This window comes from Aotus nancymaae, unplaced genomic scaffold (genome assembly GCF_030222135.1).
Source record: "Aotus nancymaae isolate 86718 unplaced genomic scaffold, 86718_ANA_hifiasm-v0.15.2.pri h1tg000041l, whole genome shotgun sequence".
Classification (NCBI taxonomy): Eukaryota; Metazoa; Chordata; class Mammalia; order Primates; family Aotidae; genus Aotus; species Aotus nancymaae.
Genome location: NW_026988455.1, coordinates 25,850,959 through 25,874,930, shown reverse-complemented (window position 1 = coordinate 25,874,930; position 23,972 = coordinate 25,850,959). Strand labels below are relative to the sequence as shown.

General features: G+C 52.7%; 1 protein-coding gene across 1 annotated transcript in view; it reads left to right on the top strand.

Annotated features, from left to right (window-relative positions):
* Positions 1-18,100, top strand: part of WNK2 (WNK lysine deficient protein kinase 2) — a 124,479-nt gene extending 106,379 nt beyond the window's left edge. Inside the window, exons 26-29 of the mRNA XM_021671904.2 lie at positions 6,412-6,456; positions 7,945-8,201; positions 15,076-15,187; positions 17,895-18,100. Of these exons, the coding sequence (XP_021527579.2) occupies positions 6,412-6,456; positions 7,945-8,201; positions 15,076-15,187; positions 17,895-17,920 (440 nt within the window). The 3' untranslated portion in view covers positions 17,921-18,100. The remainder of the gene's footprint in view (positions 1-6,411; positions 6,457-7,944; positions 8,202-15,075; positions 15,188-17,894) is intronic.
* The last annotated feature ends 5,872 nt before the right edge of the window (positions 18,101-23,972 follow it).

Genomic DNA, 23,972 nt, shown 5'->3' with positions numbered 1-23,972 from the left:
GTGGAACCCCATGAGCTGGTCCCCTGGAGCGGCGGCCGCCCGCGCCTCTCCCCCGGCCCCAGACATCGCGTGTGCATGCTCATGGCTGGTGCCTGGGCACGGAAAGCATGTGCAGCGGCTGACCTGCCTTCCACCCCGGGCACCTCTGTCCAAAAGGACAGGGTCCCTTTGCATTTTTTTCGTCACCTCATTTATTTAGTTTTTTTTTTTATGTTGGATGTGGTTTTTTTTCTGTTGCAATTGTGGCAAATATACATGTCCGCTGTCCCCAGTTCCAGCGACAACAAAAAGACAACCCCAGCCTCCTCCAGACAGGCACGGTGTGTGTCACGCGTGTCTGGACTGTGAAGACATGCACATAGCGAGCCTATATGGTTCTAAAGGTCACTGGAGGGCGTGCCTTCTGTACCAGGGCCAAATCCCAGCACCCAGTACCTTGTATACCCACCGCCCCTTGACCTGCATGTGGAAATGCTGAGAGAACGTGCTCCAGCTCGGGCCTCCCCAGCCCCTCCCCACTGGAAGGGCAGGTCTGGACCCCTCTGTCATTGCTCTTCACCCACGGCTGTCTCCAACCCAAAATAGGAGAGTGACGGCCTCCCGGGCGGCTATTCTTTGGAACATGCGTCCTGCCTGGCCGGCTCCTTCTCCTCCAGCCAGCGGGAGCACTTTAGTTGCTGTATTTTCCTGTGACGAAGTCAATGATGCAGTTCCTCCAATCGCTACTAAGCCAAAACTCAGTCCCAGTATCGCTCAGATCTCTGGAACACATTTAGGGCCCAGGAACTCCATCTCCTGCCTGGGGCCATCCCAAAGCACGCAGTTTGTTTTTAACTCTCAGGACAATCGGCCAATGAATCAAAAGCTGTAACGCTTTTAGGCTTTCATCTTTTTAATAGGAAAATTAAGCTTTTTAACAATTGGATTGGTTATGTTGGTTTGGGGCACGTGACTTTTTGCTTGTACAATAAAGATACATTGTGTTTGTTGGGAGCCAGAGGCCATGCTTGTGGGAGGTGTCCACTGCCATCCACCCACTCCATCAGAGGTCCACGTGGGTCATTGTTCTCTGGGCAGGCAGGTCGAGGACACAAGGGCCATGTAGAAATGCCAGGGCTTCCCAGGGCTTCCTGTTCGTCCATTTAACAGGCTGCCCTGTTTCAGCCACTGTGTCGTCTGGGCTGTTGGTCTGGGGGTCAGGATGGCTTGGTGTCTGGTGAGTTGCTGAGTTGAGTCTGGGGGGTGGGCGCCCACACACACACACACACACACACACACCCCTGCATCTCTGTGTCTTGTGGCATCCGGCTGTGGTCCCTTCTCTGCAGCCAGGTCTCGGCCTCTGCTGGTCTTCTGCCTCACTTGGTGCTCCTCTTCTGGGTCCTGTGTGTGCAGCTCCTGCTGGGGCTGGCACCGGGGCGAGGGCACCTGGGAGACTTGGTGCAGGGCATTGGTGTCAGGTGTAGTGCCTGTCCAGGTCCCACTTCCGCCTCTGTGCTGTGTTTTGTGATATTGCTTGTTTTCATGGCTTAGCCTCCCTCAGGCAAATCTTGGTCTTAGTCTTTTGGGCCATAAAGTCCCCTCCAATCCTCCCAACTCTGGAGTTGCTGGCCAGGGAGAACTCAGGTGGGCCTCTGCCCTGGGCGACTCTCAAGCCCAGTCTGCATCAGCGCCAGGCCGCTGAAGTCTCTGCCACTCTACTGGGATGTGGCTGGGACTGCCCCCTCCTGTCTCTGTGCCCCCGGGCTGTGGAGACTGGACTTCTTGTTGAGCCATCCATGTGCATGCACCTCTGCTGGTCCTGGGTAAACTCAACAGGATAGCTCAAAATGGAAGGGGGAGCTCTGGGGTCTGTGAGGAGACTGAGCACCTCCAGGGGAAAGACTCTGGGGGTGGGCACAGCCCTGTGAGTGCTGAAAGGCTGAGGACTTGGGCAGAGGCCATGGAATTGCGCTGGACTTGGAGGCCAGGAGGGAGGGATGCAGGCAGGGGTAGTGTAAGCACATGGGCTAGGAAGACGCTGAGGCGGGTGCATGGAAGATGCCACGGGGTTGGGGGTCACGCTTCAAGTAGAGGAGGAGCAGGGTGGATGCCAAGGTGCGGCTAGGGAGGGGCAGCCGGCACAGCCCAGCCTTCACTCCCTAGAGCCTAGGGAGAGCTTTCAGCTCACTGCCCTGGTGTGGGGCACCCCCACTTCCTGGAAGAGACAGTTCTAGGAAAACAAAATGTGTTACATTTTGAAGTATAGAAGGATCTTGGCCTCTGTGAAGGTCAGAGAAGATGAAAAGGCTCCAGGCATGGTAGGTTGAGGCCAGACTAGAGGGTGGGCTGGGGTTGCCCAGGTGGCTGTGCCAAGGGGTAGAGCAGGGCAGCGCAGTGCTGCAGGCACCTCCAGAGGCCTGAGCTGACTCCAGGTGCAGGACAGGGAATAAAGCAGTGGAGGCTGGAAGCAGCAGGTGGACAGAGCCCTAGGGAGTGCCAGGCCCCCACTTGGAATCCCTGTGAACTGGGCCCTTTGGCGCAGACCTCTCACCCAGCCCGCAGACCCCTCCCCATTGTAGTTAGCAGATGCTGTGGTCAGCTCATATGACCCAGTGCCTTAGAGCAGTCTCTTTTTTTTTTTTTTTTTTTTCGAGACAAGGTCTAGCTCTGTTACCCAGACTGGAGTGCAGTGGTGAGATCTCAGCTCACTGCAACCTCCACTTTCCTTGGCTCCAGCAATCCTCCCACCTCAGTCTCCCAAGTAGCTGGGACCACAGGCATGCACCACCACACCCAGCTACTTTTTTGTATTTTTAGTAGAGACAGGGTATTACCATGTTGCCTAGGCTGGTCTAGAACTCCAGGGCTCAAGCGGTCCATGAATGTCGGCCTCCCAAAGTGCTGTGACTATAGGCATGAGCCACTGCACCCGGCTCACTGCATTCTAAGGGATGGTGGCCTTGGAGCCAGGAGGAGGGTCAGGTGCAGATGCTGAGATGACACCTCTGGTTGGTTCTGTTGGTTCTGCTGCTCAGAAGCTGGGGTCCTTCTGGATCCTTCCACCTGACTGGGCAGGTGCTGGCACCCTAGTGGGCCTTTTTGCACACTGGATTTGGGTCTGGCTTTGGGTTTTCTCTAGGTCGGCTGTTGGCTGTAGCATGTTTGGCTCAGGGACCGTCCTAGGCCTCCTCTCACTATGGAATGCTTTCATCCCTCCTGGTGGGGATAGAGTGCGTGCTCAGCGAGGCCCTTTGCAGCAGGTGTTCAGGAGACCTCGGGACAGAAGGCACCCAGAGAAGAAGACTCCCACCCGGCACTGCGTTCACCAGGCCCTGACCTCTGCAGCCAAGGTTGTCAGTGCTGCACGCCACCGTGGGTGGGCTGCCCGTGGGGCATGCCTGTGTGCAACAGGCCTGGTGCAAGGTGGGGTCATGCAGCTCAGGGCAACATGAAAACAGCCCCAGGTCTCCCTGGGCAGAGTCAGGCAGATCCTGCTTCCCAGGGCTTGCTTCGTGGACAATTTTTGGCTCAAGAACGTGGTTGTTCAATACGTAGACACCCTAAAAGGGGTTTTGCCCTGGATGCCCATTTTTCTCCTGTGCCAGAAAAGGGAGCCAGTGCTGACTGTGGGGTGGGCTGGCCCACCTCAGAGCGTGGGAGCTCGAAGGGGGCTGAGGCAAAGCTGCCAGGCCGCCTGTGAGGGGAGGTGGGCCGCCCTGGCTGTCTGTTGGCACCTGGGCAGTATTGAGCCCTGTGAGGTGAAAGCGAGTGTGAGGGATTACTCGGGGGCTGACCCACTTTTTAGGGCCTCTGCCCAGGCACACACCCTTGGTTTGAATCTTTCACATTGAGGTGTCTTGGCCAGAGGCTGAGGGTCTGGAGCGGGTGGGTGCTCGGGCCACCCAGAGGACAGGGCCGTTGATGCAAGAGCTGTTTTTGTGCCAGAGAGAGTCAGGGCTGGAGTAGGGAGGGAGCCTCTGCTTGTGCCTTGGGGGTTCAGCCGATGTTCACTGCACAAAAGCAGGAGATGCCAAGTCCAAGAGCCAGCCCTCCTGTTGTCCTGTGTGCTGCCACTTTTACATTCTGGGAAGAACGCAGCGGATCTCACAACCACTGGGATGAGGCCGCCAAGCCCCGCCCCAGCACTGCTGAGTAGTCCAGGGCCTCAGCGCCGCCTCTTCCCGGGCCTGGCTGGGGACGGAAGCCCCACAGGGAGACTGAGGTGGGCCTGGTGTCACTTGGCCGCCTCCTGAAAGTTTCCTTTGCTCTCCTGTTGCTGCTTTATGGACAGGAGGTGGGGGTGTTTGTCATGGCACAGAGCGAGTGGCAGGGCGCCAGGTGGGGGCTGTCCTCGGGTGCCATCTGCATGGTGGACAAGTGAGGGGCAGGGCCCAGGCCAGGCTGAGGCTCTGTGGAGAGGTAGACTGAGGAGCCACCCAAGGATGGGCAGGGCTGTCCAGAGCATGGGGAAGTCTCTGCCCCAGCTTAGTTGTCTGCGGTAAGTGGCGTCGGACAGCGTGGCCTTGAAAGGCTGGCACCCATTGTTTTGCCAGATGTCTAGAGCCATCTGCCCACTGGTCTTTGGGGCCCAAGTTGAGGAAGGGCATGGAGGCCTCTGTGGGCCGGGGTTGCTCCCTGGCTGTGAGTGGGTGCCGTGTCCTCCAGACACTCCCGACCCTGGGTTCCCAGGGCAGTGAGTCAATCTCAGCTTTGATCGCAGGTCCAGGCTCCCTCTGGTGGTTCCCAGCCAGCAGCCGGCCTGTTTGGTGTTCTTCCCAGCTAGGCAACAGCCAGGAATTAACCCTGAATGTAGAGTTCCAGCCACACCAAGAACTGCCAGACAGTCACAGAGCAGCTTTTTGAAGCACCTGGCTTAGGGCTGTCTACACGGGACCATGGCTGCAGCCCCTCACAAAGCCTGCCAGGGAAATTGGTGCCTACCCAGTGCCCCCACAAGTTGGATCCCAGCCTAGGCTGCATCACAGATTTCAGGGGCCCCTTTGCACTACAGAAAACCAGCCAAACCTCCCCTGCAAACTTCAGTAAGCCATCCACAGGATATCAGCTCTGTGTTCCTGGCAGGGTTTCATCTCAGAACACAGCAGCCAGGGAACAGCCTTTCAGAGGTGCTCACCCAGAGCCCAGCTGTCTGGATCCCTCCCCCTGGGCTCCCTCCTTTTTATTTGAACAGTAAGGTCTGCAGCAGAATGCCACCTCACCTTTCCCCACACTAGCTCAGGAACAGACAGAATGAACTGAAAATACTCAGTTGAGCTAGGTTTCCAAGTCCAGGACACACAGCTCAGGCCAAGCTTGGGCCAAGGAGATGGGTGACAAGTTGTCCGCTGTCCCCCGAGGCAGGAGGCATGAGCCCCTTTGGAGAAGGAAGGTGGACATTGCTGGATTTCCTGAATCCTGGGAAGATCAGAGTCGCTCCTTTTCAGGTCTGCTGGGAATAGCACTGAGGAGTGTAGTCCTGCTGGGGAGAGAGTGTGCTCCTAGGCAAGAGGCTGTGGGCTGGAGTGTAGACAGAGCCAGTGTGGCTTTGCCGAGTGACCTTGGGGAAGTCTGAGCCTGTGCTTGCCCGTCCCAGCTCTGCCTGCCCATAGGATAAACGGGGATGGCCGCACCTCCCAGCCCAGCCTGCCTTGGGGACCCCGTCCGCACCAGACTGGGCACTGACCTGCCAGGACATTGCATTCAGTGTAAACCAGATGGCCTCTGGACAGTTGGGACCAGTCGGTTTAGGAGCAGTCCCAATTACAAGGAGGCCAGAAATGTTCCAGGCTGAGGCCTTGCCCTATCCCTTGTGGATACTGACTGTTCATGTGGCACAGTGTCCCCAGACATTAGAGTCAGCCTCTAGATAGAAACTCTCGGGTCCCCTACTCAAACCTGCGCTGACCTCATCAGAGGCAGCATCTGAGATCCAGACTTGGCCTCCAATCTGCAAAACAATGTATCTTTTTGCACTTGGAAAACCTCTGCTGGGCTTGGGTGGCCAGGCCCGGCCGTGCCCAGCTCCATTCCTGAGCTCCTGTGGCCGACTCTCAGCAGGGTGTCCTGCTTCCACCAGTGGGGCACCCAGAAGCCTGATGTCTGAAAGCGGTGTGCTTTGCTTTTTTCTTTCTTTTTTTTTCTTTCTCTTTTACTTTTCTTAGAATATGCTTCTAGAGACAAATACTTCTCCCTGAAGCTTGAGGGCTTGGCCCTGGCACCTCCGCCCCCTCGGTGAAGCTCATGGGAGCCTGCGCCCTCACTCCAGGGGCTGCCCTGTTTCCCCCGGCCGGGTCGGCCCTCTCTCTGAACTGCTGCCTGTGTCTGCCCCTCCCTGCACACTGACGACTTTTGCTTAGTGTGGTAGCGTGTCCCGGTGTGTGCTGTTCTGCCTAACCCTGTGGTCTTGTGTCGTTTCTTTTTCCCTTGCAGGGTCTGCCCTGAAGCGTCTCTGCCTAGGCAAAGAACACAGCAGTAGTAATTATCCGGGTTTTTTCCCCCTTTGTCTTCTCTCATCGCATGGGCTTTCTCGTGGCTAGCGCACATCAGGGTTCCCGCGGCCGGGCGGGTGTGGGCCTGCCCTGTGCCTGCTCCATGCCCCTCGGCTGGGCGCCGCTTTGCTTCTGCCTGGTGGGATCGCTGCCCTCGGCTCCCCCGTGTGTCTCCGTGGCGCCTAGAGTTTGTGCGGTCTCGCCAGTTCACATCTAACGGGCTTATCCTTCCCCGGAACACCCGCAAATTACCAATCATTGATTGGCTCCTTTTCCAAAACCGTAGGAATGAGTATTTCCTTGAAGTCCTAAAGATGAGTGCCTCCCCACGAGGAGAGATGCCAGGACTGAGTGGGTATTAGTCTACCTGGGCCACTCACCTCTCTCTCTCTCATCTCTCTCTCTCTTAAAAAAATTTTTTTTCTTTTCTGGCTGAACTTTTCATGTAGGAATAGCTCCATGTGTGTCAAACCTCATCACTAATTTTTAATTGTCTGTGTCTGTGCTTTTTCATTGCTAGCCACTAAAGTCCATTACATTTTGGGACAGCTTGTTTGAAGAGATGGTCATTAGGTTGTTTTTCTATGCAGAAAATTTTTAAATTGGCTTATTCAAAATTGCCAACCAGAAATTACATGTATTGGGTGGAAAGGGTATGATTTAAAACTTTTAAAGTCTCATTTTGGTCCCTTAAGAACCCCTTTGAATGAACCAGCCAAGTGCTCTGGTGTGCTAATGGTCAGCAGGGCGGCTCCCAGATCCCTCCTGCAGCACAGCGTTGGCCGCAGCCCACGGCAGGAGCTGGTGGGGCCGAGTCAGGCAGCCCCAGGCATGGGGACCCTTTATGAATACCTTCCTCGAATGTTCTGGTCAGGACAATTTCTACATCTGAAATTCCAAACAATCAGACCATTAAAATTCATGGGAATGCAGTCAGGCAGCCCCGGCAGGCATTTTCCCATGGGCCAGGGGGCCGCCTGCAGGCCAGCCAGCCATGTGTGCTAAGCACTCTGCACACGGTACTCCCACTGCCCCTGCGTCCTCATGTTACGACTGAGGATGCACAGGCCAGAGAGAGCCTGAGGAACCTTACTCTAGGCACCGTGACGCTGAAGCCCAGTGTGTCTGGCTGTGCTAGGAGTTTCCTGAGCTCTCTCACACGTGAGTCTGGGGACGGGCAGTGGTGGGCACAGAGTGGACGCTGAGCAGAGGCTGCAGCTGCCACAGGGTCCTGTTCCCTGGCCTGGCTTCTGAGGTGGGTGATGGCCACCTGGCACAGCCCGTGGAACAGTCCCACCGTGTCTGACCCTGGGCAGCCAGGCCCCTTAATCCGACCGCCTCTTGAAGCAAGGTGCTGCCTGGCCCAAGTGAGACCATTGTCTCAGCTGTCACGTAAGAACGAGTGCGGCCAGCCCACTGGGGGCCTGGGCGCGTGTGTGGCGTCACCAATCCTGGCCTGTGTGTGACTCCCCAGGGTCCTCCACCAGCAGCCTGGCCCCAGGCCCTGAGCCAGGCCCCCAGCCCGCCCTGCGTGTCCAGGCGCAGGTGAACAACAGCAACAACAAGAAGGGCACCTTCACGGACGACCTGCACAAGCTGGTGGACGAATGGACGAGCAAGACGGTGGGGGCCGCACAACTGAAGCCCACGCTTAACCAGCTGAAGCAGACCCAGAAGCTGCAGGACATGGAGGCCCAGGCAGGCCGGGCTGCCCCTGGCGAGGCGCGGGCTGTGAGTGCGGGGAGGGCGGGGCGGGTGCTCCTGGGGTGGGGTAGCTGTGCCTCCAGCATTTGCTAGTTCCCTGTGTGGCCGAGGGGTGTCCAGTTAAGCTCTTCACTTTCATGATCCGAGTTCATTCTTCCCACAGCCCCAAGAACTAGGCTTCTCCACTTTACAGATTGGGAGGTGAACGACGTGCCCACAGCTCCACAGCTGGCAGGTAGAAAGGCCAGGCCAGGCCAGGGCTCTGACTCCACAGCTCAGATACAGCAGCAGCCCCAGCCTGGGCAGCCTGGGCCCCACACTCAGAGTTGGTAGCCCTGATCTCAGCAGACAGACCCACCTCTGCCTGAGTTCTGTTTTTGCCCAGGCTGGAGACCAGGGCAGGTGTGTCACCCCGAATGACACCAGTGTCGGGCTGTAGCTCACACACACCTGAGCCAACGTGGGGCGGAAGTGAGGACCTGCTCCCCTCGGTTTTGACACCTCATTTGTTCTGATGTCAGTGCAAATTGGAGGAGCATCTGCTGTTTTTCAGCTTTCTGGAGAGCTTTGTGGAAGATTGGTGTTATTTCTGTCTCAATTATTTAGTAAAGGTCATTTGTGAAGCCATCTGGACTGGAGTTTTGTTTCTGTACTTTTTAGCATGGGACACTTTCCTCTATGATCTTTTACCTTGAAAAATTTCAAACACACAGAAGAGTTGAAAATTCTGCCGTGAACATCCATACACCCACTACATGCATTCTAGTTGACATTTTTGCTGTATTTATCACACACCTGTTCATTCCTTGAAGGTACAGTTGCTACTATGGATTCAGTTTCTTCTATACTTCTAACACCACTTGGATTTTCCGTTTCGTTTTGTTAAATTCTGCTTTTCTGGCAATTGGTATCTCTAAACGTATCTAAAATTTTAAATTAATTGCCATAGAATTATCCATAACAGCTTTTATTTTTCCATTTGCAGGATTTACAGTGATGTCCTGATTTCATTCCTGATGTTGGTGATTTCTGCCTCCTCTCTGCCTCTCCTCCTCTCTTTCCCTTTCTTTATGCAGTCTCCTTAGGGACGAACATTTTATTAGCCTATTCAAAGAACACATTTGGTGCTTGATAGTCTTCATTGTACGTTTCATTAATTTTTTTTGCCTCCTATCTTTGGGTGAATTTTGTTGTTCTAGAAAGTTTCTTACAATATGTTCATTGATTTCTAGGCTTTCTGTTATAATGTAGGCATTCAAGGACATCAAGCACCCACTGCTAGTTTTAGCTGCATCCCAGAAATATGTGCAGCATTTTCATTAACCTTTGTTTCAAAATATTTTCTCATTTCTGTTGCTATTTGCAGTAAGTGTGGTTATTAGTTTTCGGATGACCTTCTGTCAGCGTGTCGTGTGTGGCTGCACTGTGGTAGGAGAGCAGACTTAGTGCTTTCGGGCTGTGGAGATTGCCAGGACTGGCTCTTGACCCGGGTGTCAGTCTTTGTTGCTGTCGTATGGATGCTGGAGCTGAATCTGTTTCCTTCTCTCCACATGCACACTCCCAAGCTCTGCCACTGTTACTTCTGCAGGGTCCTCTTGACAGGTACACCTCCGTCAATCTGAGTCCTCAAATTTATTCTTAGTGGAATCCCATTATTTTAGGACAAAGTCAGGAATCGTGAACATGGCCCCACAGTTCTATGAGGCTGCACCCGGAGCCTGGGCAGGCTCACTGTGCTGCCTAGGCCCCAGGTACATCGGTGTTTAGGATTAGCAGAGCTAACTGTTGTTCAAATGTTCTGGATTCTTTTTAAGTATTAAGAGTTTTTTTAAAAAACTATTATTTTTGTCATAGCTATATATATATCACAGAATTTACCATTTTACCCATTTTCAAACATACAGTTCAGTGGCATGAAGTACATTCAGAGCATTGTGCAACCATCACCACCATCCATCCACCGAACCTTTTCATCTTCCGCAAGGCTACTCTGTCTCCATTAAACACTACTTCCCCAGCCCCATTTCTGGTACCTCAGGTTTCCCAGGCTCTTGTAGCCTCTGTCCTTCTTTCTGCCTCTGACTTCGACTACTCTAAGTACCTCATATAAGTGGAATCATACGGTATTTGGTGACTGGCTTATTTCACTTGCTATAATGTTTTCAAGGTGCATCCATGTTGCAGTATGTATCAGAACTTTTTAAAAATTAGCCAGGTGTAATTGCACATGCCTGTTGTCCCAGCTACCTGGGAAGCTGAGGTGGGAGCATCGCTGGGGCCCGGGAGTTCGAGGCTGCAGTGAACTATGATCGCACCACTGCACTCCAGCAGAAGTTGTTGAAAACTGCTTTTGCCCTTGAATGGGCTTGGCCCCCTTGTGGAGAGTCACTGCAGCTAAATGTTCGTCTCTGGGCTGTTGTGACACCCATAATGTGTTACCCACTTCATGGCGGACCACAGACCCCTCTGGCTTTGTCCACTCTGCCACCTTTTCCTCTGCTCCTCACATGATCATTTCCATTGTAAGTGTCTCAAGCTTGCTGATTCTTTATTCGGCCTGCTCAGGTCTGCCGGTGAACCCCTCTGGTGAATTTGTAAATGTCAGTTATTATTGTTTTCAGCTCTTCTATTTCCACTTGGTCCCCTTCGTAATTTCTGTTGATATCCTCATCGTGTGCATGTGTTATTTTCCTGACTTCCTGTATTTCTTTGTCCTTGGCTTCCTTTAGTTCTTTGAGCACATTTAAGACAGTTGATTTAAAACCTTTGTTTACTAAGTCCAATGTTGAGGCTTCCTTGGGGATGTTTTTGTCAGTTAAGTATTTTCCTTCGAATGAATAATACCTTCCTGTTTTATTTTCTTTAAATTTTAGGTCACTAAATTTTTGTGTGTGTCTAAACTGCTGTTAAACCTAGCCATTCTGTTTTTAATTTGGGTTATTGTATTTTTCAGTTGAATTCTTTGTTTTTTCACCAAGTCTGCTGTATCTTTAAAAAAAAAATAGTTTCTAACTCTCTACCAAAATTCTCTGTCTTGTGTCTCCTTCACATAGTATTTTTTGGGTTTTGTTTGCTCAAGGCCTAGTTTTTCTTTATATTGCCTTGTTTTTTCTTGTGACATTTTAAGTATTTGTGTGTAGGACATTGTAGTTAAAAGTTTATTTGCAAAAAGAATTTGAGGCCTAGTAGTAGGTTTCTCATTATTGTTTAATTTGCCTTAGAGCATCTTTTCATATTCTTATCAGCCATCTTTTAGAAAGTGCCTGGTCAAGGAGAGTGACCATTTAAAAGTTGATTTATCTTTCTATTGTTGATTTGTGGTCGTTTATCATATATCTGTCAGTATTATGTCTGTCTTATACAAAGGGGCTTCAAAAAGGTCATGGAAAAATGGAATTAAAAGATAAAAATAAGAAATATATGACTGGCCATGGTAGCTCACACCTGTAATCCCAACACTTGGGGAGGCTGAGGTGGGTAGATTGCTTGAGTCCAGGAGTTTAAGACCAGCCTGAGCAATATGGCAAAACCCCATCTCTACAAAAAAAATACAAAAATTAACTGGGCTGCCGGGTGCAGTGGCTCATACCTGTAATCCCAGCACTTTGGGAGGCCAAGGCAGGTGATCACTTGTGGTCAGGAGTTCGAGACCAGCCTGGCCAACATGGTGAAACCCTGTCTTTACTAAAAAATACAAAAAAAAAATTAGCCCGGCATGGTGGTGGGCTCTTGTAGTCCCAGCTACGTGGGAGGCTGAGGCAGGAGAATCACTTGAACTCAGGAGGTGGAGGTTGTGGTGAGCCAAGACTGCGCCATTGCACTCAGCCTGGGTGACGAACCAAACTCCATCTCAAAAAGAAAAAAAAAAAAAAATTAGCTGGACATGGTGCTACATACCTATAGGTCTAGCTACTAAAGAGGCTGAGGTGGGAAGATGGCTTTAGCCCAGGAGGTCAAGGCTGCGTTGAGCCAAGATAGTGCCACTGCACTCCAGCCTGGGTGACAGACCAAGACCTTGTCTGGAAAAAAAAAAAAAAATTTTTATATATATATATATATATATGTAAACTTTTTTCTTAACACAAGCTCCATAAAGTTCAAGACACTTTGATAAGCAATGATGCCAGCCATGTAGTCCCTCCCTAGAGACCTAATGGTCATGGGAATTTAATCATGGCCGTGCAGTCTTTTTTACATTATTAATTGACAAAAAATGGGTGCCCTTTACAGATGTTTTAAAATTAGGAAGCAAAAAGAAGTCAGAAGTAGCCAAATCAGGATTGTAGGGTAGATGTCTGGTGATTCCCCATCGAAACTCTTGTGAAATCGCCCTTAATTAATGAGAGGAATGAGCAGGAGCATTGCTGTGATGGAGATGGACTCTCTGGGGAAGCTTTCCCAGGGGGTTTCTGCTGAAGCTTTGGCTAACATTCCCTAAATACTCATACTAAGCAGATGTTACCATTCCTTGTTACCCCTCCAGAAAGTCAGCAAGCAAAATGCCTTAAGTATCCCAAAAGCTATTGCCACAATCTTTGCTCTTGACTGGCCCACTTTTGTTCTGACGGGACCACTTCCAGCTCTCGGCACCATTGCCTTGACTGTACTTTGTCTTCAGGATCATACTGGGAAAGCCGTGTTTCCTGTCGTTACAGTTCTTCAAAGGGAGTGTCAGGATCTCCATCCCACTTGTGTAAAGTTTCCCCTGACAGCTCTGCTCTTCTCTGCGGTGGATCTGGGTGCAACGGTTTTGGCACCCATTAAGTGGGAAGTCTGTTTGACTAATTTTTCAGTCTGAATTGTGTAAGCTGAGCCTACTAAGATGTCTGTGGTGTTGGCCACTGTTTCCGCTGTCAACTACCGGTCCCCTTAGGGCTCAGACCAGGTGAGCATTTTCCTCACCAAGTGATGCAGACGGCCTGTCGCTGTGTTCCATCTTCAGCGTGGTCTCATCCCTTCTTAAAACAAGTCAACCATTTGTAAACTGCTGTTTTCTTTGGGGCATGGACCTGGTGAACTTTTCAGAAAGCATCAGCGGTCTCACCATTCTTCCACCCAAGCTTCGCCATACATTTGATGTTGGTTTTTGCTTGGCAGAGCGCATGTTATTGTGATAGGGGCTCTTTTCCCACCAATGTCTTCTCCTCCTTAGTGCCTCAGACTACATCCTCTTCAGACATATTATAAGAAGTTAGTACAAGTTTATTTGGGTACAGAGATTTTTTTTTTTTTTTTTTTGAAGGTCGTGCATAGTTTGTTCTTGATGTGTATTTTCCATGAACTTTTTGAAGCCCCTTTGTGTATACAGATATGTTAATATATATAATGGATATAGTCTACCCATCTGTGGCTTGTGTTTCCAGTTTCTTAATGCTGAACATGAAATGGCAAAATTTATAATTTTGTTTTTTCTAAAAGCTTTGGAGCTTTAGCTATTGCTTTCAGTCCTGCAAGCCATCTCAAATGAACTCTTGTGTATATTTTGATGTAGAGGTCAATCTGTTTTTTCCCCTCTCTGTATATCTGATTGTTCCAGCCCTTCCTCTCCGTATTGAATTGCATTGAGTTGCTCGGACATTCATCAAGTGTGTAGGTCCATTTCTGCATTTGCGATTCTGTGTCCTTTAGCAATCTCCTTATCATTGTGGCAACACTCTCTTAATGACTGAAGTTTTCTAGTAAGTTTAATCTTTGGTCAGGTAAGACTTTCGGTGTTGATCTTCTTCAGGAATTTCTTGATTTTTTTCAGGTCATTAGTATTTTCATATGTTTTAGGGACAGCCTGTTGCTTTCTGCAAGCTAGCCCACTAGGATTTCGATTGGGACTGTATTCAGTCTGTTGATTAGCTGGTGAGATCTGACATTTGAACAGCGTGAATGTTCTGTGAACGTGGTGTCTCTCCATTTACTAGCATCTTTTTTGTTTCTCTGCAGTGTAAAGATGTTTTCATTAAATTTATCCCTAGGTAGCTGACGTTTTGGAATGCTGTTATAAATGTTATTCTTTAAATTTCATTTTCCAGCTTCCCGTTGCTAGAATATAAAAATGTGGTTGACATTCATACCTCACATCCGGCGACTGTGCTAAATTTGCCTAGTTCTAGAAATTGGTTTGTCTGTTCTTGTGGGGTTTCGGCACACACGGTCTTGTCATCTGCACGAGGCCAGTTCTCCTCTCTGTCCAGTCTGTGTGGTTGACCCCTTTTTCTGCCCTCCTGGAGATCACAGCAGTGTCAACTGGAAGCACGGAGGCACCTCAGGGAGGTGTTGGGCATTTTGCCGTGGGCCGGGTCTCAGCTGTCAGTTCCGTAGAGGCCCTTCCAGTTGAGGAGGCTCCTCCAGCCCCTGATTTCCAGGAAGGGGCGTGGAAGTTGCCGAGCGCTCCCCCTGCACCTGTGGAGAGCGCCCAGTGGGACCCTCCTTGGAGTGGAGAGGAGTGACTCCCCGTGGCCGGCAGCCTTGCCTTCCTGGGACCACACCCCGTGTGTGGCTTCTCCCTGGGCTGGGAGAGTGGAAGGGCTGCATTGCCACCACCTCTCTGCACACTTGCTTTGCCCAGGCCCTGGGGCTCTGCTCCTGCCAGGCGTGTGGGGGCGCTCATGTGCCCTCAGGGACCAGGCCCCATCAGTCCTCTTCCAAGGCCCGTTTTGACTGGTGAACACACAGGTGTGTGGCCTAGGGGCTATCAGGCCGAAGCTTGGGGAAGCAAACAAGGGAGGGTGATGCTTCCTGACCCCGAAACATCATTCTGATGTCAGCCCTGAGAGGGTGCCTGTCACAGCAGGTTCCAGGACTGCTGTCTCCTGAGGATGAAGAAACTGTGGCACCCTGGGGGCCTCTAGGGGAGGCCAGCCGATTGCAGCCACGTGTACCTTCCTCTTCTCGTCTCTGTGTTTTGTAGATGACCGCACCTCGAGCAGGAGTGGGGATGCCACGTCTGCCCCCAGCGCCCGGCCCTCTGTCTACCACGGTCATTCCCGGAGCCACCCCGGCCCTGCCCGTGCCCACACCAGGTACTGCCCTCTCCAGCCTCCCAACCCCACCCTGTGCGCTGCCTCTGGGTCAGTATGGAGGCCTGCCCCCAGCTCCAGTGTCCTGGGGGCCCTGGGCAGGCCAGGTGGGCCAGCTGGGGGCACAGGGCAGCTGGAGCCCTCCCCAGGTGCCCGTGCTGCCAGTCTTCTTGAGGCCACCTGTGGTCAGCATGCCTGGCCCCCGGCTGCGGATCACGTAGCATTCTGCCCTGTCCCTTGCCAGATGGCGCCCTCGGAACCGCCCGGAGAAACCAGGTGTGGTTTGGCCTCCAAGTGCCCCCCACCTCCTGCTGTGGGCACAGCACCCAGCCGCGAGGGGGACAGCAGGTGGGCAGCAAGACTGCTTCCTTTGCGGCTTCAGACCCCGTTCGCTCCTAGGTTCCTGTGGTCCACACACCGCCTCCACACTCACTCCCTGTACTTGAGTTGATGGTTAGAACCTTGTCGCCACCCTGCAGAAGTACAGTGCCTTGAATGCCAGCTTTTCCGTTCCCTGATGAAAAGATATGTTAAAAAAACTTTATTGGAAAAGGTTTCATTTGCAATTGGCTTGTGCATTGATAATCTTTATTTACTGTTTTAAGTTGCAGAGATGTGAATGGTTTACAGATCTGAAGCTGAAGTTCAAACTTTGGTTTTCTGTTGTAAATGCCTTTTTAAAACACTGAATTAGCTTCCTTAAGTATAGAAGAGCTTCCAGTGCTAGGTGAGCCCTGCTTTGTCCTCAGGAGAGTGCGGGTTCCCTGGGCTTAGGCAGGGGCTGACAGACGGTGGGACACCAGGGCAGGGCACACTGCCGAGCTGCTCCCTCAGTGGGGAATGTCAGCCTTTGTGCTGGGCCATGATCCTTCAGAAAACATTAGGTGAGCAGACGTGCCCTCGGCGCCAGTGGGCTGCTGTGAGTGAGGATAAGGTGTGTGCTGGGCATACAGACTCCTGCTGCTCACCCACCCTGTGGAGACAAGCGTGGCTCCTTCAGCTGGAGGGGCTGCCCTCTCTCCTGCCCACTTCCCTCCCTTCTCCATGATTTCATGGAGGCCTGTGGCTCTGCTCACCCCGGCACGGAGACCACTCTCCCATCCACTCCTAAGGCTGCCCTGAGGAGGGCAGGGTCATTCTTCTGGAGATTTCAGTGGGACTCGTCCCCAGCGGGCACAACACAGCCCTTGGTGGGAGGGGAAGGCCCCTTGACCTCCCGCTGGAAAGCAGACTGCTTGGGACTGCCCAGCTGTGAATTGTATAGTTTCTGTACTTATTAGAACTGGGTAAATTATTTTGGTTTAAATCTATGACTCCATCAATTCAGTTAGAATTGGATTTTCTAGGTGATTATGCAGAATCTTCTGCCAGGGCACCATGCTGTCGTAAGAGATTTCTGTTCTCTGTACCAGCCCCCTTGCCCTGTTCCTTGAGTGAAATGGGGGCTGCCCTCACCTGTCCCCCTTGCCTGTGAATCCCTTCCTTGTACACGGTGGTCAGTGGCATGGAATCCCCAAGAAATTGTATATCTGAAGGAGAAAAATAAACACTTTTGCTCGAAAACAGTGTGAAACAACATTTTTCTTACCCTCTGTCCATGTGAAATCCAAACCAGCCAGCCTCCTGGGGAGCACAGGAGTTGGGGGCCAGTTTTGGACTCAGCTGCATCCACACCTCTGGAGGAGGGTGCTGAGGGGCTGTGGGTGCTGCCAGGTGCTGAGCTGGGCTGGCCCTGGCAGGGGTCCGAGAGCAGGAGATCTGGCAGGGCTGCCTGGCCCTAACACTGCCCCCAACACTGCCCCTGCTGGCCGTGGCCTGGGCCTCGAGCATAGTCAACTCTGCTGGTCAGGTTAGCTGGCTGGGCTTCCCACCACTCTGCACCTGGTTACGCTTAGTAGTGCCGCAGGCTGTGCCCACGATGGAGGGAGCCAGCCTCCTGGTCAGCTAGACACACCTGCAGCCCCTGTCTCCAGGAGGCCTGGTTTGCCTTACTTGCTGCAGCCCCTGGGGTCACCCTCTTTGCTCCAGGTGGGCCTAGTTCAGGGGAGGTGGAGGCTCCTCAGACCGGCTTGAGCTTGCTGAGGAAGACTTGGGGCTGGCGTTGCCGTGGATTATGTAAGGGGCAGTGGCTTTCCTGGTAGGCACAGGGGCCTTAGGGAAGGTGGCCATCCAGGGTGGGAACTCACCCTGTGGGGCTCAGAGCATGGTGGCAGCCAGCCCCCCACCCTCCCCGTACAGACAGCCTCGAGCTGACTGCGGTCCCTCCTACACATGCATTGCAGTCCTCACTGTGAGCAAGTATCTCCTGCCCAGTCCACTGTGGGGGGACTGCCTTAGCTCTGGGGCCACCTCCCCACAGAGCTGCAGCACCAGGCTTCAAGTTTCTGCATGGAGGGAGGAGGGGCGCTCATCCCAGAGCCTCCTGTTTTGGGTGCTGGGGGGACGCTGTAGATGGTGCAGGAGCTGAGCATCTGTCTGGGTTTCTGGCAGCCATTTAGTGTCCTGACTGGTCACACAGAGGAGGGTAGCCCAAGTGACAGAGGCCGTCAGGGCTGCGCTGAAGACAAGACCATCTACACAGGGCGTGGGTCATGGCAGAGCTGGCCCGGCCTTGCTGTCAGCAGCTCCTGAGAGGGCATCAGGGCCTGGTCTCAGCAAGTGGCCAGCACCATGGTGCGCCCACAGTGAGCTGTGTGGTTTTGTTTTCCAGATCCTGAGAGTGAGAAGCCTGACTGACCCCGCCCAGATGCCAGGCCCACTTCACGCCGTCTAAGTGGAGAAGTGACAGACCCTCAGGGCCAGCTGCTCCTCCTGTCCAGTTCACGCTGTTTTGTAACCACTTTCTAAGCATTTTTTATTCACAATTGGAAACACAAATGTAATGCAAAAATAAAAAATATTTTGGGGCAGAAAGGACTTTGGTTTTTCAAACTCTTTCCTCTGGTGACACTTGGCCAGCCAGGTGACTGGGATGTGATGGGGGTGGGGGGACATTCCCAGGATGCTGGCACACTCAGGGCAGCCCTGTTCTCTGCAGGACCCTGGAGGTGGCAGTCCCAGGGAGGCTGATCTCCAAGTCCCCCCGATGCCAGCTGGCATGGACTTGGGGTCCTGGGTGCCTCCTGGCCTTTGCTTACAGAGCTCCATGAGGCAGGCCTTCCCTCTGGTCTTTGGAGGCTTGAAGTCACCCACCACCCCTATGCCCACCCCTTGGTACCCTCCTTCCAGAATTCACCTGTACCAGCAGGGAAGGCCCCAGTGGCCTGGAGCCAGAGACCTCTGGCTGTGGGGTGACAGGTCCAAGAACACCAGCTCCTTGGAGGGCTGCATTCCCCCACTCATGGGAGGGGTCCAAAGTGTGAGAAACGAGGAATGTTGGCATGGCCTCACCAAGGAAACGTGCCGTGGTGAGGTCCCCGCACCCTAGCCTGGCCAGCAGGCACAGGGCCTTATGCTGGGTCCAGAGGTCTAGGGATAATTTGGGGTCCCATGCATCACAGTGAAAAAAACATTGTGTCTTTATTTTCATTAATGTCTAACTGCAATTTAGCATTTCCTCCATTAACAGCACCTGGATTTCATCACCACTAGACACCAGAGATATTGCTGTGCTATGTCATTTGCATCCATGACACAATGCCCTCCCTGAGATGTAAAACCAGCCAGCTGGCTGATAGAGCGGTGCTGCCTGCACGTCTCAGACATGAGTCTTAAGGGCATGGTGACATCATTGCTTCCCACCCGGAGTGTCAGGGATGCCATCCGGTATGTGCAGGTGGCCTCAGAGCCCTGACTCTTCTCCGTGTGATCAGCAGGGTAGGCCTCCTCCAAGCCTCAGCCGGGAGCAGGGCCAGCACGGCCCTAGGAACATGGCTTCCCTCGGTCTTATTTTATGTTCTCTTCTGTTGATCGCTCATGCGACTGGTTTTCTGTGGACCATGGTAATGCTACCATAGTCACCAGGCTGGAGTGCAGTGGCGGGATCTCAGCTCACTGCACCATCTGCTTCCCGGGTTCAAGCAATTCTCCTGCCTCAGCCTCCCGAGTAGCTGGATTACAGATGCATGCCACCACACCCAGCTAATTTTTGTCTTTTTAGTAGAGACGGGGTTTCACCATGAACTCAACCTCGTGATCTGCCTGCCTCAGCCTCCCAAAGTGCCAGCTGGGCCGGGATTCATCCTTGACCCTCCCTGTCTTGGGCTCTCCCCTCCTCTGGGTTCTATCACAGTCTGCATGGACTGCTCACCAGAGCCACAGAGACCTCAGACCTTGGGGAGTTCTCATGGGTGCGTGTTATTTGTTATGCTTGACTTCCTGAAAATGAGGACATAAAATTTTCTGATAGCCCGGCAACTTCCAGAATAGTCACTGAGTGCAGCTGGCATGTAATGCACTGTGCTGATGGAGGCAGACTCTCCTCTGGGCAGATGAAGCTTCCCGTGGGTGCTTATTAGCTCTGCTCACAGCATTTCTGGGATAGAAAGGACCCTGCCAGGCCCCTCCTAGGACAGCAAGGGCAGCATCACCTGGGGCCAGCCCAAGCTCCTCCTGCAGGGTCAAGGCAGCCAAGCCACAGCCTTTGCTCTCCAGTATCACTTTGTTCTTAGCTGACCCCAGCATCCAACCAGACTTCTGGTGTCCAGGGTGATATCTGCACCTCATCTCCAGGCTGAACAGTTTCAATTCTCTGAAAAGTGCTTATTACTAAAGGGCTGGTAAGGCTAGGTGTGGTGACCCATGCCTCTAATCCCAGCTTTTTGGGAGGCTGAGGTAGGAGGATCGCTTGAGGCCAGGAGGTCAAGGTTGCCGTGAGCCGCGATCACATCACTGCATGCCAGCCTGGGTGACACAGTGAGACCCTGTCTCTGAAAAAAGCAAAAACAAAAAACAAACCACCCAGAATCCTGTGTTTATTCATTAGAGAATGCAATTAAGCCTCAGCCAGGACACCTGCCTTCCAGGTGGGTAAGGGAGTTCAGCAATGGTGGCCACTCAGTACACTTCATGGTTATGGTCTGTGAACTTGACTTCATTAGACTTGCCCTTGCAGAAGACCAGCATGCCACAGGCATCACAACGCTGGTGGTGGCTCGTGCAGTCCTATAAAGGTGTGGAGAAGAGTCCCTCACCCTGAGAGGATGCTGGGCGTCAGAGGCTGCCCTAGTCCAGGCTGGTGGGGAGGCAACGCTGTCCCATGCAACTCTGTAAAGAATCATTCATTTCTCACTAAGGTGGACAGCAGGGACCAGGGTCCTGGGCTGCAAGGGTCGGAGTTGCAGCCAGCTGGTTCTGCCTCCTGGTGAGGCTGTGTGGGCCGGGGCAGGAGGGCTTTGGAGCAACAGCAGTTCCTAACAGTTGATCCTTTTGAGCCCAAGCCTTCCAAATTTGATCACCAGCTCAAAGTTCTAAGAGCTTCCAGACCCATAAATCCACCTGCCTCTCCCCATCTCCATTGAGACTCTCAAAGTCATCTTGAAATGCTCCACGTTGTAAGACGATGTTGTTCCCAAGCTTCATGGGGTCTTCCCAGATGTCAGTTTCCGAGGCTGGCATGACCAGTCATCCGGCTCGTTCTCATCTAGGACTCAGACGCATCCTTGTTCTCTCATCTCCCAAATGTGGGCTGCCAAGAGCCAAGTAGATGTTTTAGCTGAAATGTCCCAGAACTCCCTTCCGTCCAGTCTCCCTGCTGCAGCCTGTGTGATCTCTTCAGAGTCAAACAATGGACGCTCCAGTCTGGCCTCCTTGCTGGGCTCTGCCACCTCCAGGTTTTTCCTAGCCCCTGCTCCCCTCATTCTGAGCCCCACCACTAAGCGGGGTCCTTGAGCCCCTCAGGGCCCAGCTCTGTTACCTCCAAGGGCCTCACAAATGACCACTCAGTGCCCGGTCCCTGCTCCAGCTTCACTTCCTCGGGCAGCCTCCCCAACTCGAGGCCGGGTCAGCCTGCTGCCCCTGTGCTCCCATCTGAATGTGGCCCTTCCCTGTGGACCTCCTGCCTCACTTCTCAGAGTGTAACGATGCACGGCAGAGGCCACAGGGGATCTCATGTGTGTCCCCTTCTGTCCCCCTCCACTCTTTCCATGGCTATTGGCCACCTGGGTGCAGAAGTCCTGTCTGTTTCGCTTCCTATCCTCCTGTTCCTGTGAGGGAGGTGCTCCGCCCAATTCTGTTGAATGAGTGAGTGGAGGCTGGGAGAGGGAAGAGGGTGTGTGGATGGAGGGAGGGGAGGGCAGGGGATGCTGGAGCAGCCGGATCGCGGGCAGGGCAAGGAGCCAGGGTGAGGACACAGCCCCTGAGGAAGCTCAGGCTTAGCTGGGGGAGCCTGCGGCTGCATGGACAGTCATGCTACATGGATTTCCCTTCTTGAACTGCTTTGAAATAAGAGCCAAGGACAGCACACCCTGTCAGGGAAACAGACAATGCTGGAATTGGGTTACTTTGAGGAAGGTTCACACACAAGGGACTGTTTCCAAAAGTATGGGTGTCTGGAAGTGCAATGCGTGAGGCAGTGTTGGTAGACAGAGTAATGTCCTCTCAAGGGACCCACATCTGAAAGCCTGGTCCTGTGCATGTCACCTTCATATGGCACCAGCACCCTCGCTGATGAGACTTGGCACAGGCTCTTCAGGTGGGGAGAGGCTGCGATGAGCCAGGCGGGTGCACCATCATCTCAGGGTCCCTCCACGCAGGAGGGAGGGGTCAGAGAAGGAGGTGTGACAGCAGCAGCAGCAGGGCTGGGAGAGCAGATGCTGAGTGGAGGCCGGGAGTGGAGAGGGGAGCAGCCCAGGGCCTTGTGCAGCCTGGGAAGTCAGAGATGGCAGGAGGAGCCCCCAGCAGGAGCCCACCCTGCCCAGACCTTGAGGCTGCCAGGTTGGGGGTGAGACCTTAGTGCAGCAGTAGGAAACACATGCAGGCAGGAATCTGGAGCCGTCCCCTGTCCAGCCATGACCAGCTCCAAACCTGGGGCCACCACAGGAGGGCTGGGCTGGAGGAGCTCTGAGGAACAGAGCTGTGAGTCACCCCTGCTGCCTGAGACAGAGGCAGCTGAGGCAGCTTCACAGGAAGGAGCCGGAAGGCTCAGTGCCTGTCCCTAGCCTGTCCCTGCCTTTGGTCTCCTTCTGGGATTCCCCCAGGACTGGACCCCAAGGAAGCTGGCAGGACAGGAGCCCGTGTGAGCTGTACCCCACAGCTCAGCCACAGACAGCAAATGCAAAAGGACAGAGCCCGGGGGTGAAAGGACAGGCTGGTCACACTGCGGACCACAGGGTCAGGAGCTGTGAGAGGCCAGGGGCCCGTGGGCTGGACCTGGGGAATGTGCACCCCATTCCCACGTCTCATGCGATGCCCCTTGGAAGGTTCCCGAGCTTTGCTCTCCATCTGAATCCTGAGAGGAACCTGCAAAAAATACAGACATCTGGGCCCCACCCAGCAGCATCTGAACAAGACCCTCGAGGGTGCGGGGCAGGGGGTTGGCGGAGGGAGGCTGAAGGTGGATGTCCAGTGCTGCACGCTTCCTCCCCCACTGTCTTCCTAGTTGCTCCTTTCCTGGGAGAGCAACTTCCTGTCCTCACAGCATATCTGGAGACTCAGTGTCTGACTTCACCACAACCATGCTCTTGACTCTGAGTGCAACATATGGGTTGCTTGTCTGGAATCCACGTGTGCCTGGCATCCCATGAGCTTGGCACTAGAATGGGCTTCTGGAAAGAGACTGGCAACTGCAGTCTCTTTCTGTTCCTCAGTAAATTGGAGGGACCTGAACTCTGCCCAGGCAGGCTTGACATTCTGTTTACTCCACATATCATTGCTTCTGCCAGGACCTTCTCAAAACATAGGTGGTGTCTATTGCCCTCAAAGATGAAGAATCATCATGACCAAAAATGTGATATTTCCACGGTGGATAAATTAGCGTAATAGTGAAGTGTTTGACTTTCCAGGGGTGCATTTAGATGAAGATTGAACTCATGCTGTCCACCTTGCTCATGAGTTTACATATATTTACACATGGCACCATTCAGGAAGAGATTGAACTCAGCTAAGCCATCCTTCTCTGACATTGTACTTGACAATCCTAACTGGAGGATGTTAACAGGGAGAAGCAGGAGCTCCTACTAACACGGCAGACACAGGCACGACACAGGGAAATGCCCAGTGGCCCTTCATGACCCGGAGCTGGGAGCCGGGCGGCCGGTATACATTCACCACACTCAGCCACGTGCGCGCCTCAGGCTTGACAAGCACAGGCCTTTGGTTAAAGCCTTTCTAGCACATCAATGTACTTTCCATTCACAACCTATTCTGAAGTGAAGGGCACTCTACATAGACAATAGTCACAGCAATTCCAGCGACAGTTCTTATCCTCCCTATGTCACTCCCAGTCATTGTCCCACCTCTAAGAGGAAGACAAGTCTCTTAACAGTCAACAGACAGCTTCCAAAGTTTGTCTCTCTCCTCTAAGTATCAGATTGGATTTCACTGGATCTTCTTTTGTTCACAAGGATGCAGAACAATTTTCCAAGAAGTGTTATGTTTCTAAACTTTAAGATTTTTAATTTTCAAGAAACAAATATAACTATATAACTATGTATATGTATACATATAACTATGTATAACCATATAACTATGTATAACCATACAACTATAACCAATGACTATAATCTTGATAACATTTCAACATACTCCAAAAGGAAACTTTGAGTCCGTTTTGCATTCAGTAAGTTAATATTAAGCTATGTGGCACATCAAAAGCTTTAAATTAATAATGTGTGTTTCAGATGTTACAAAT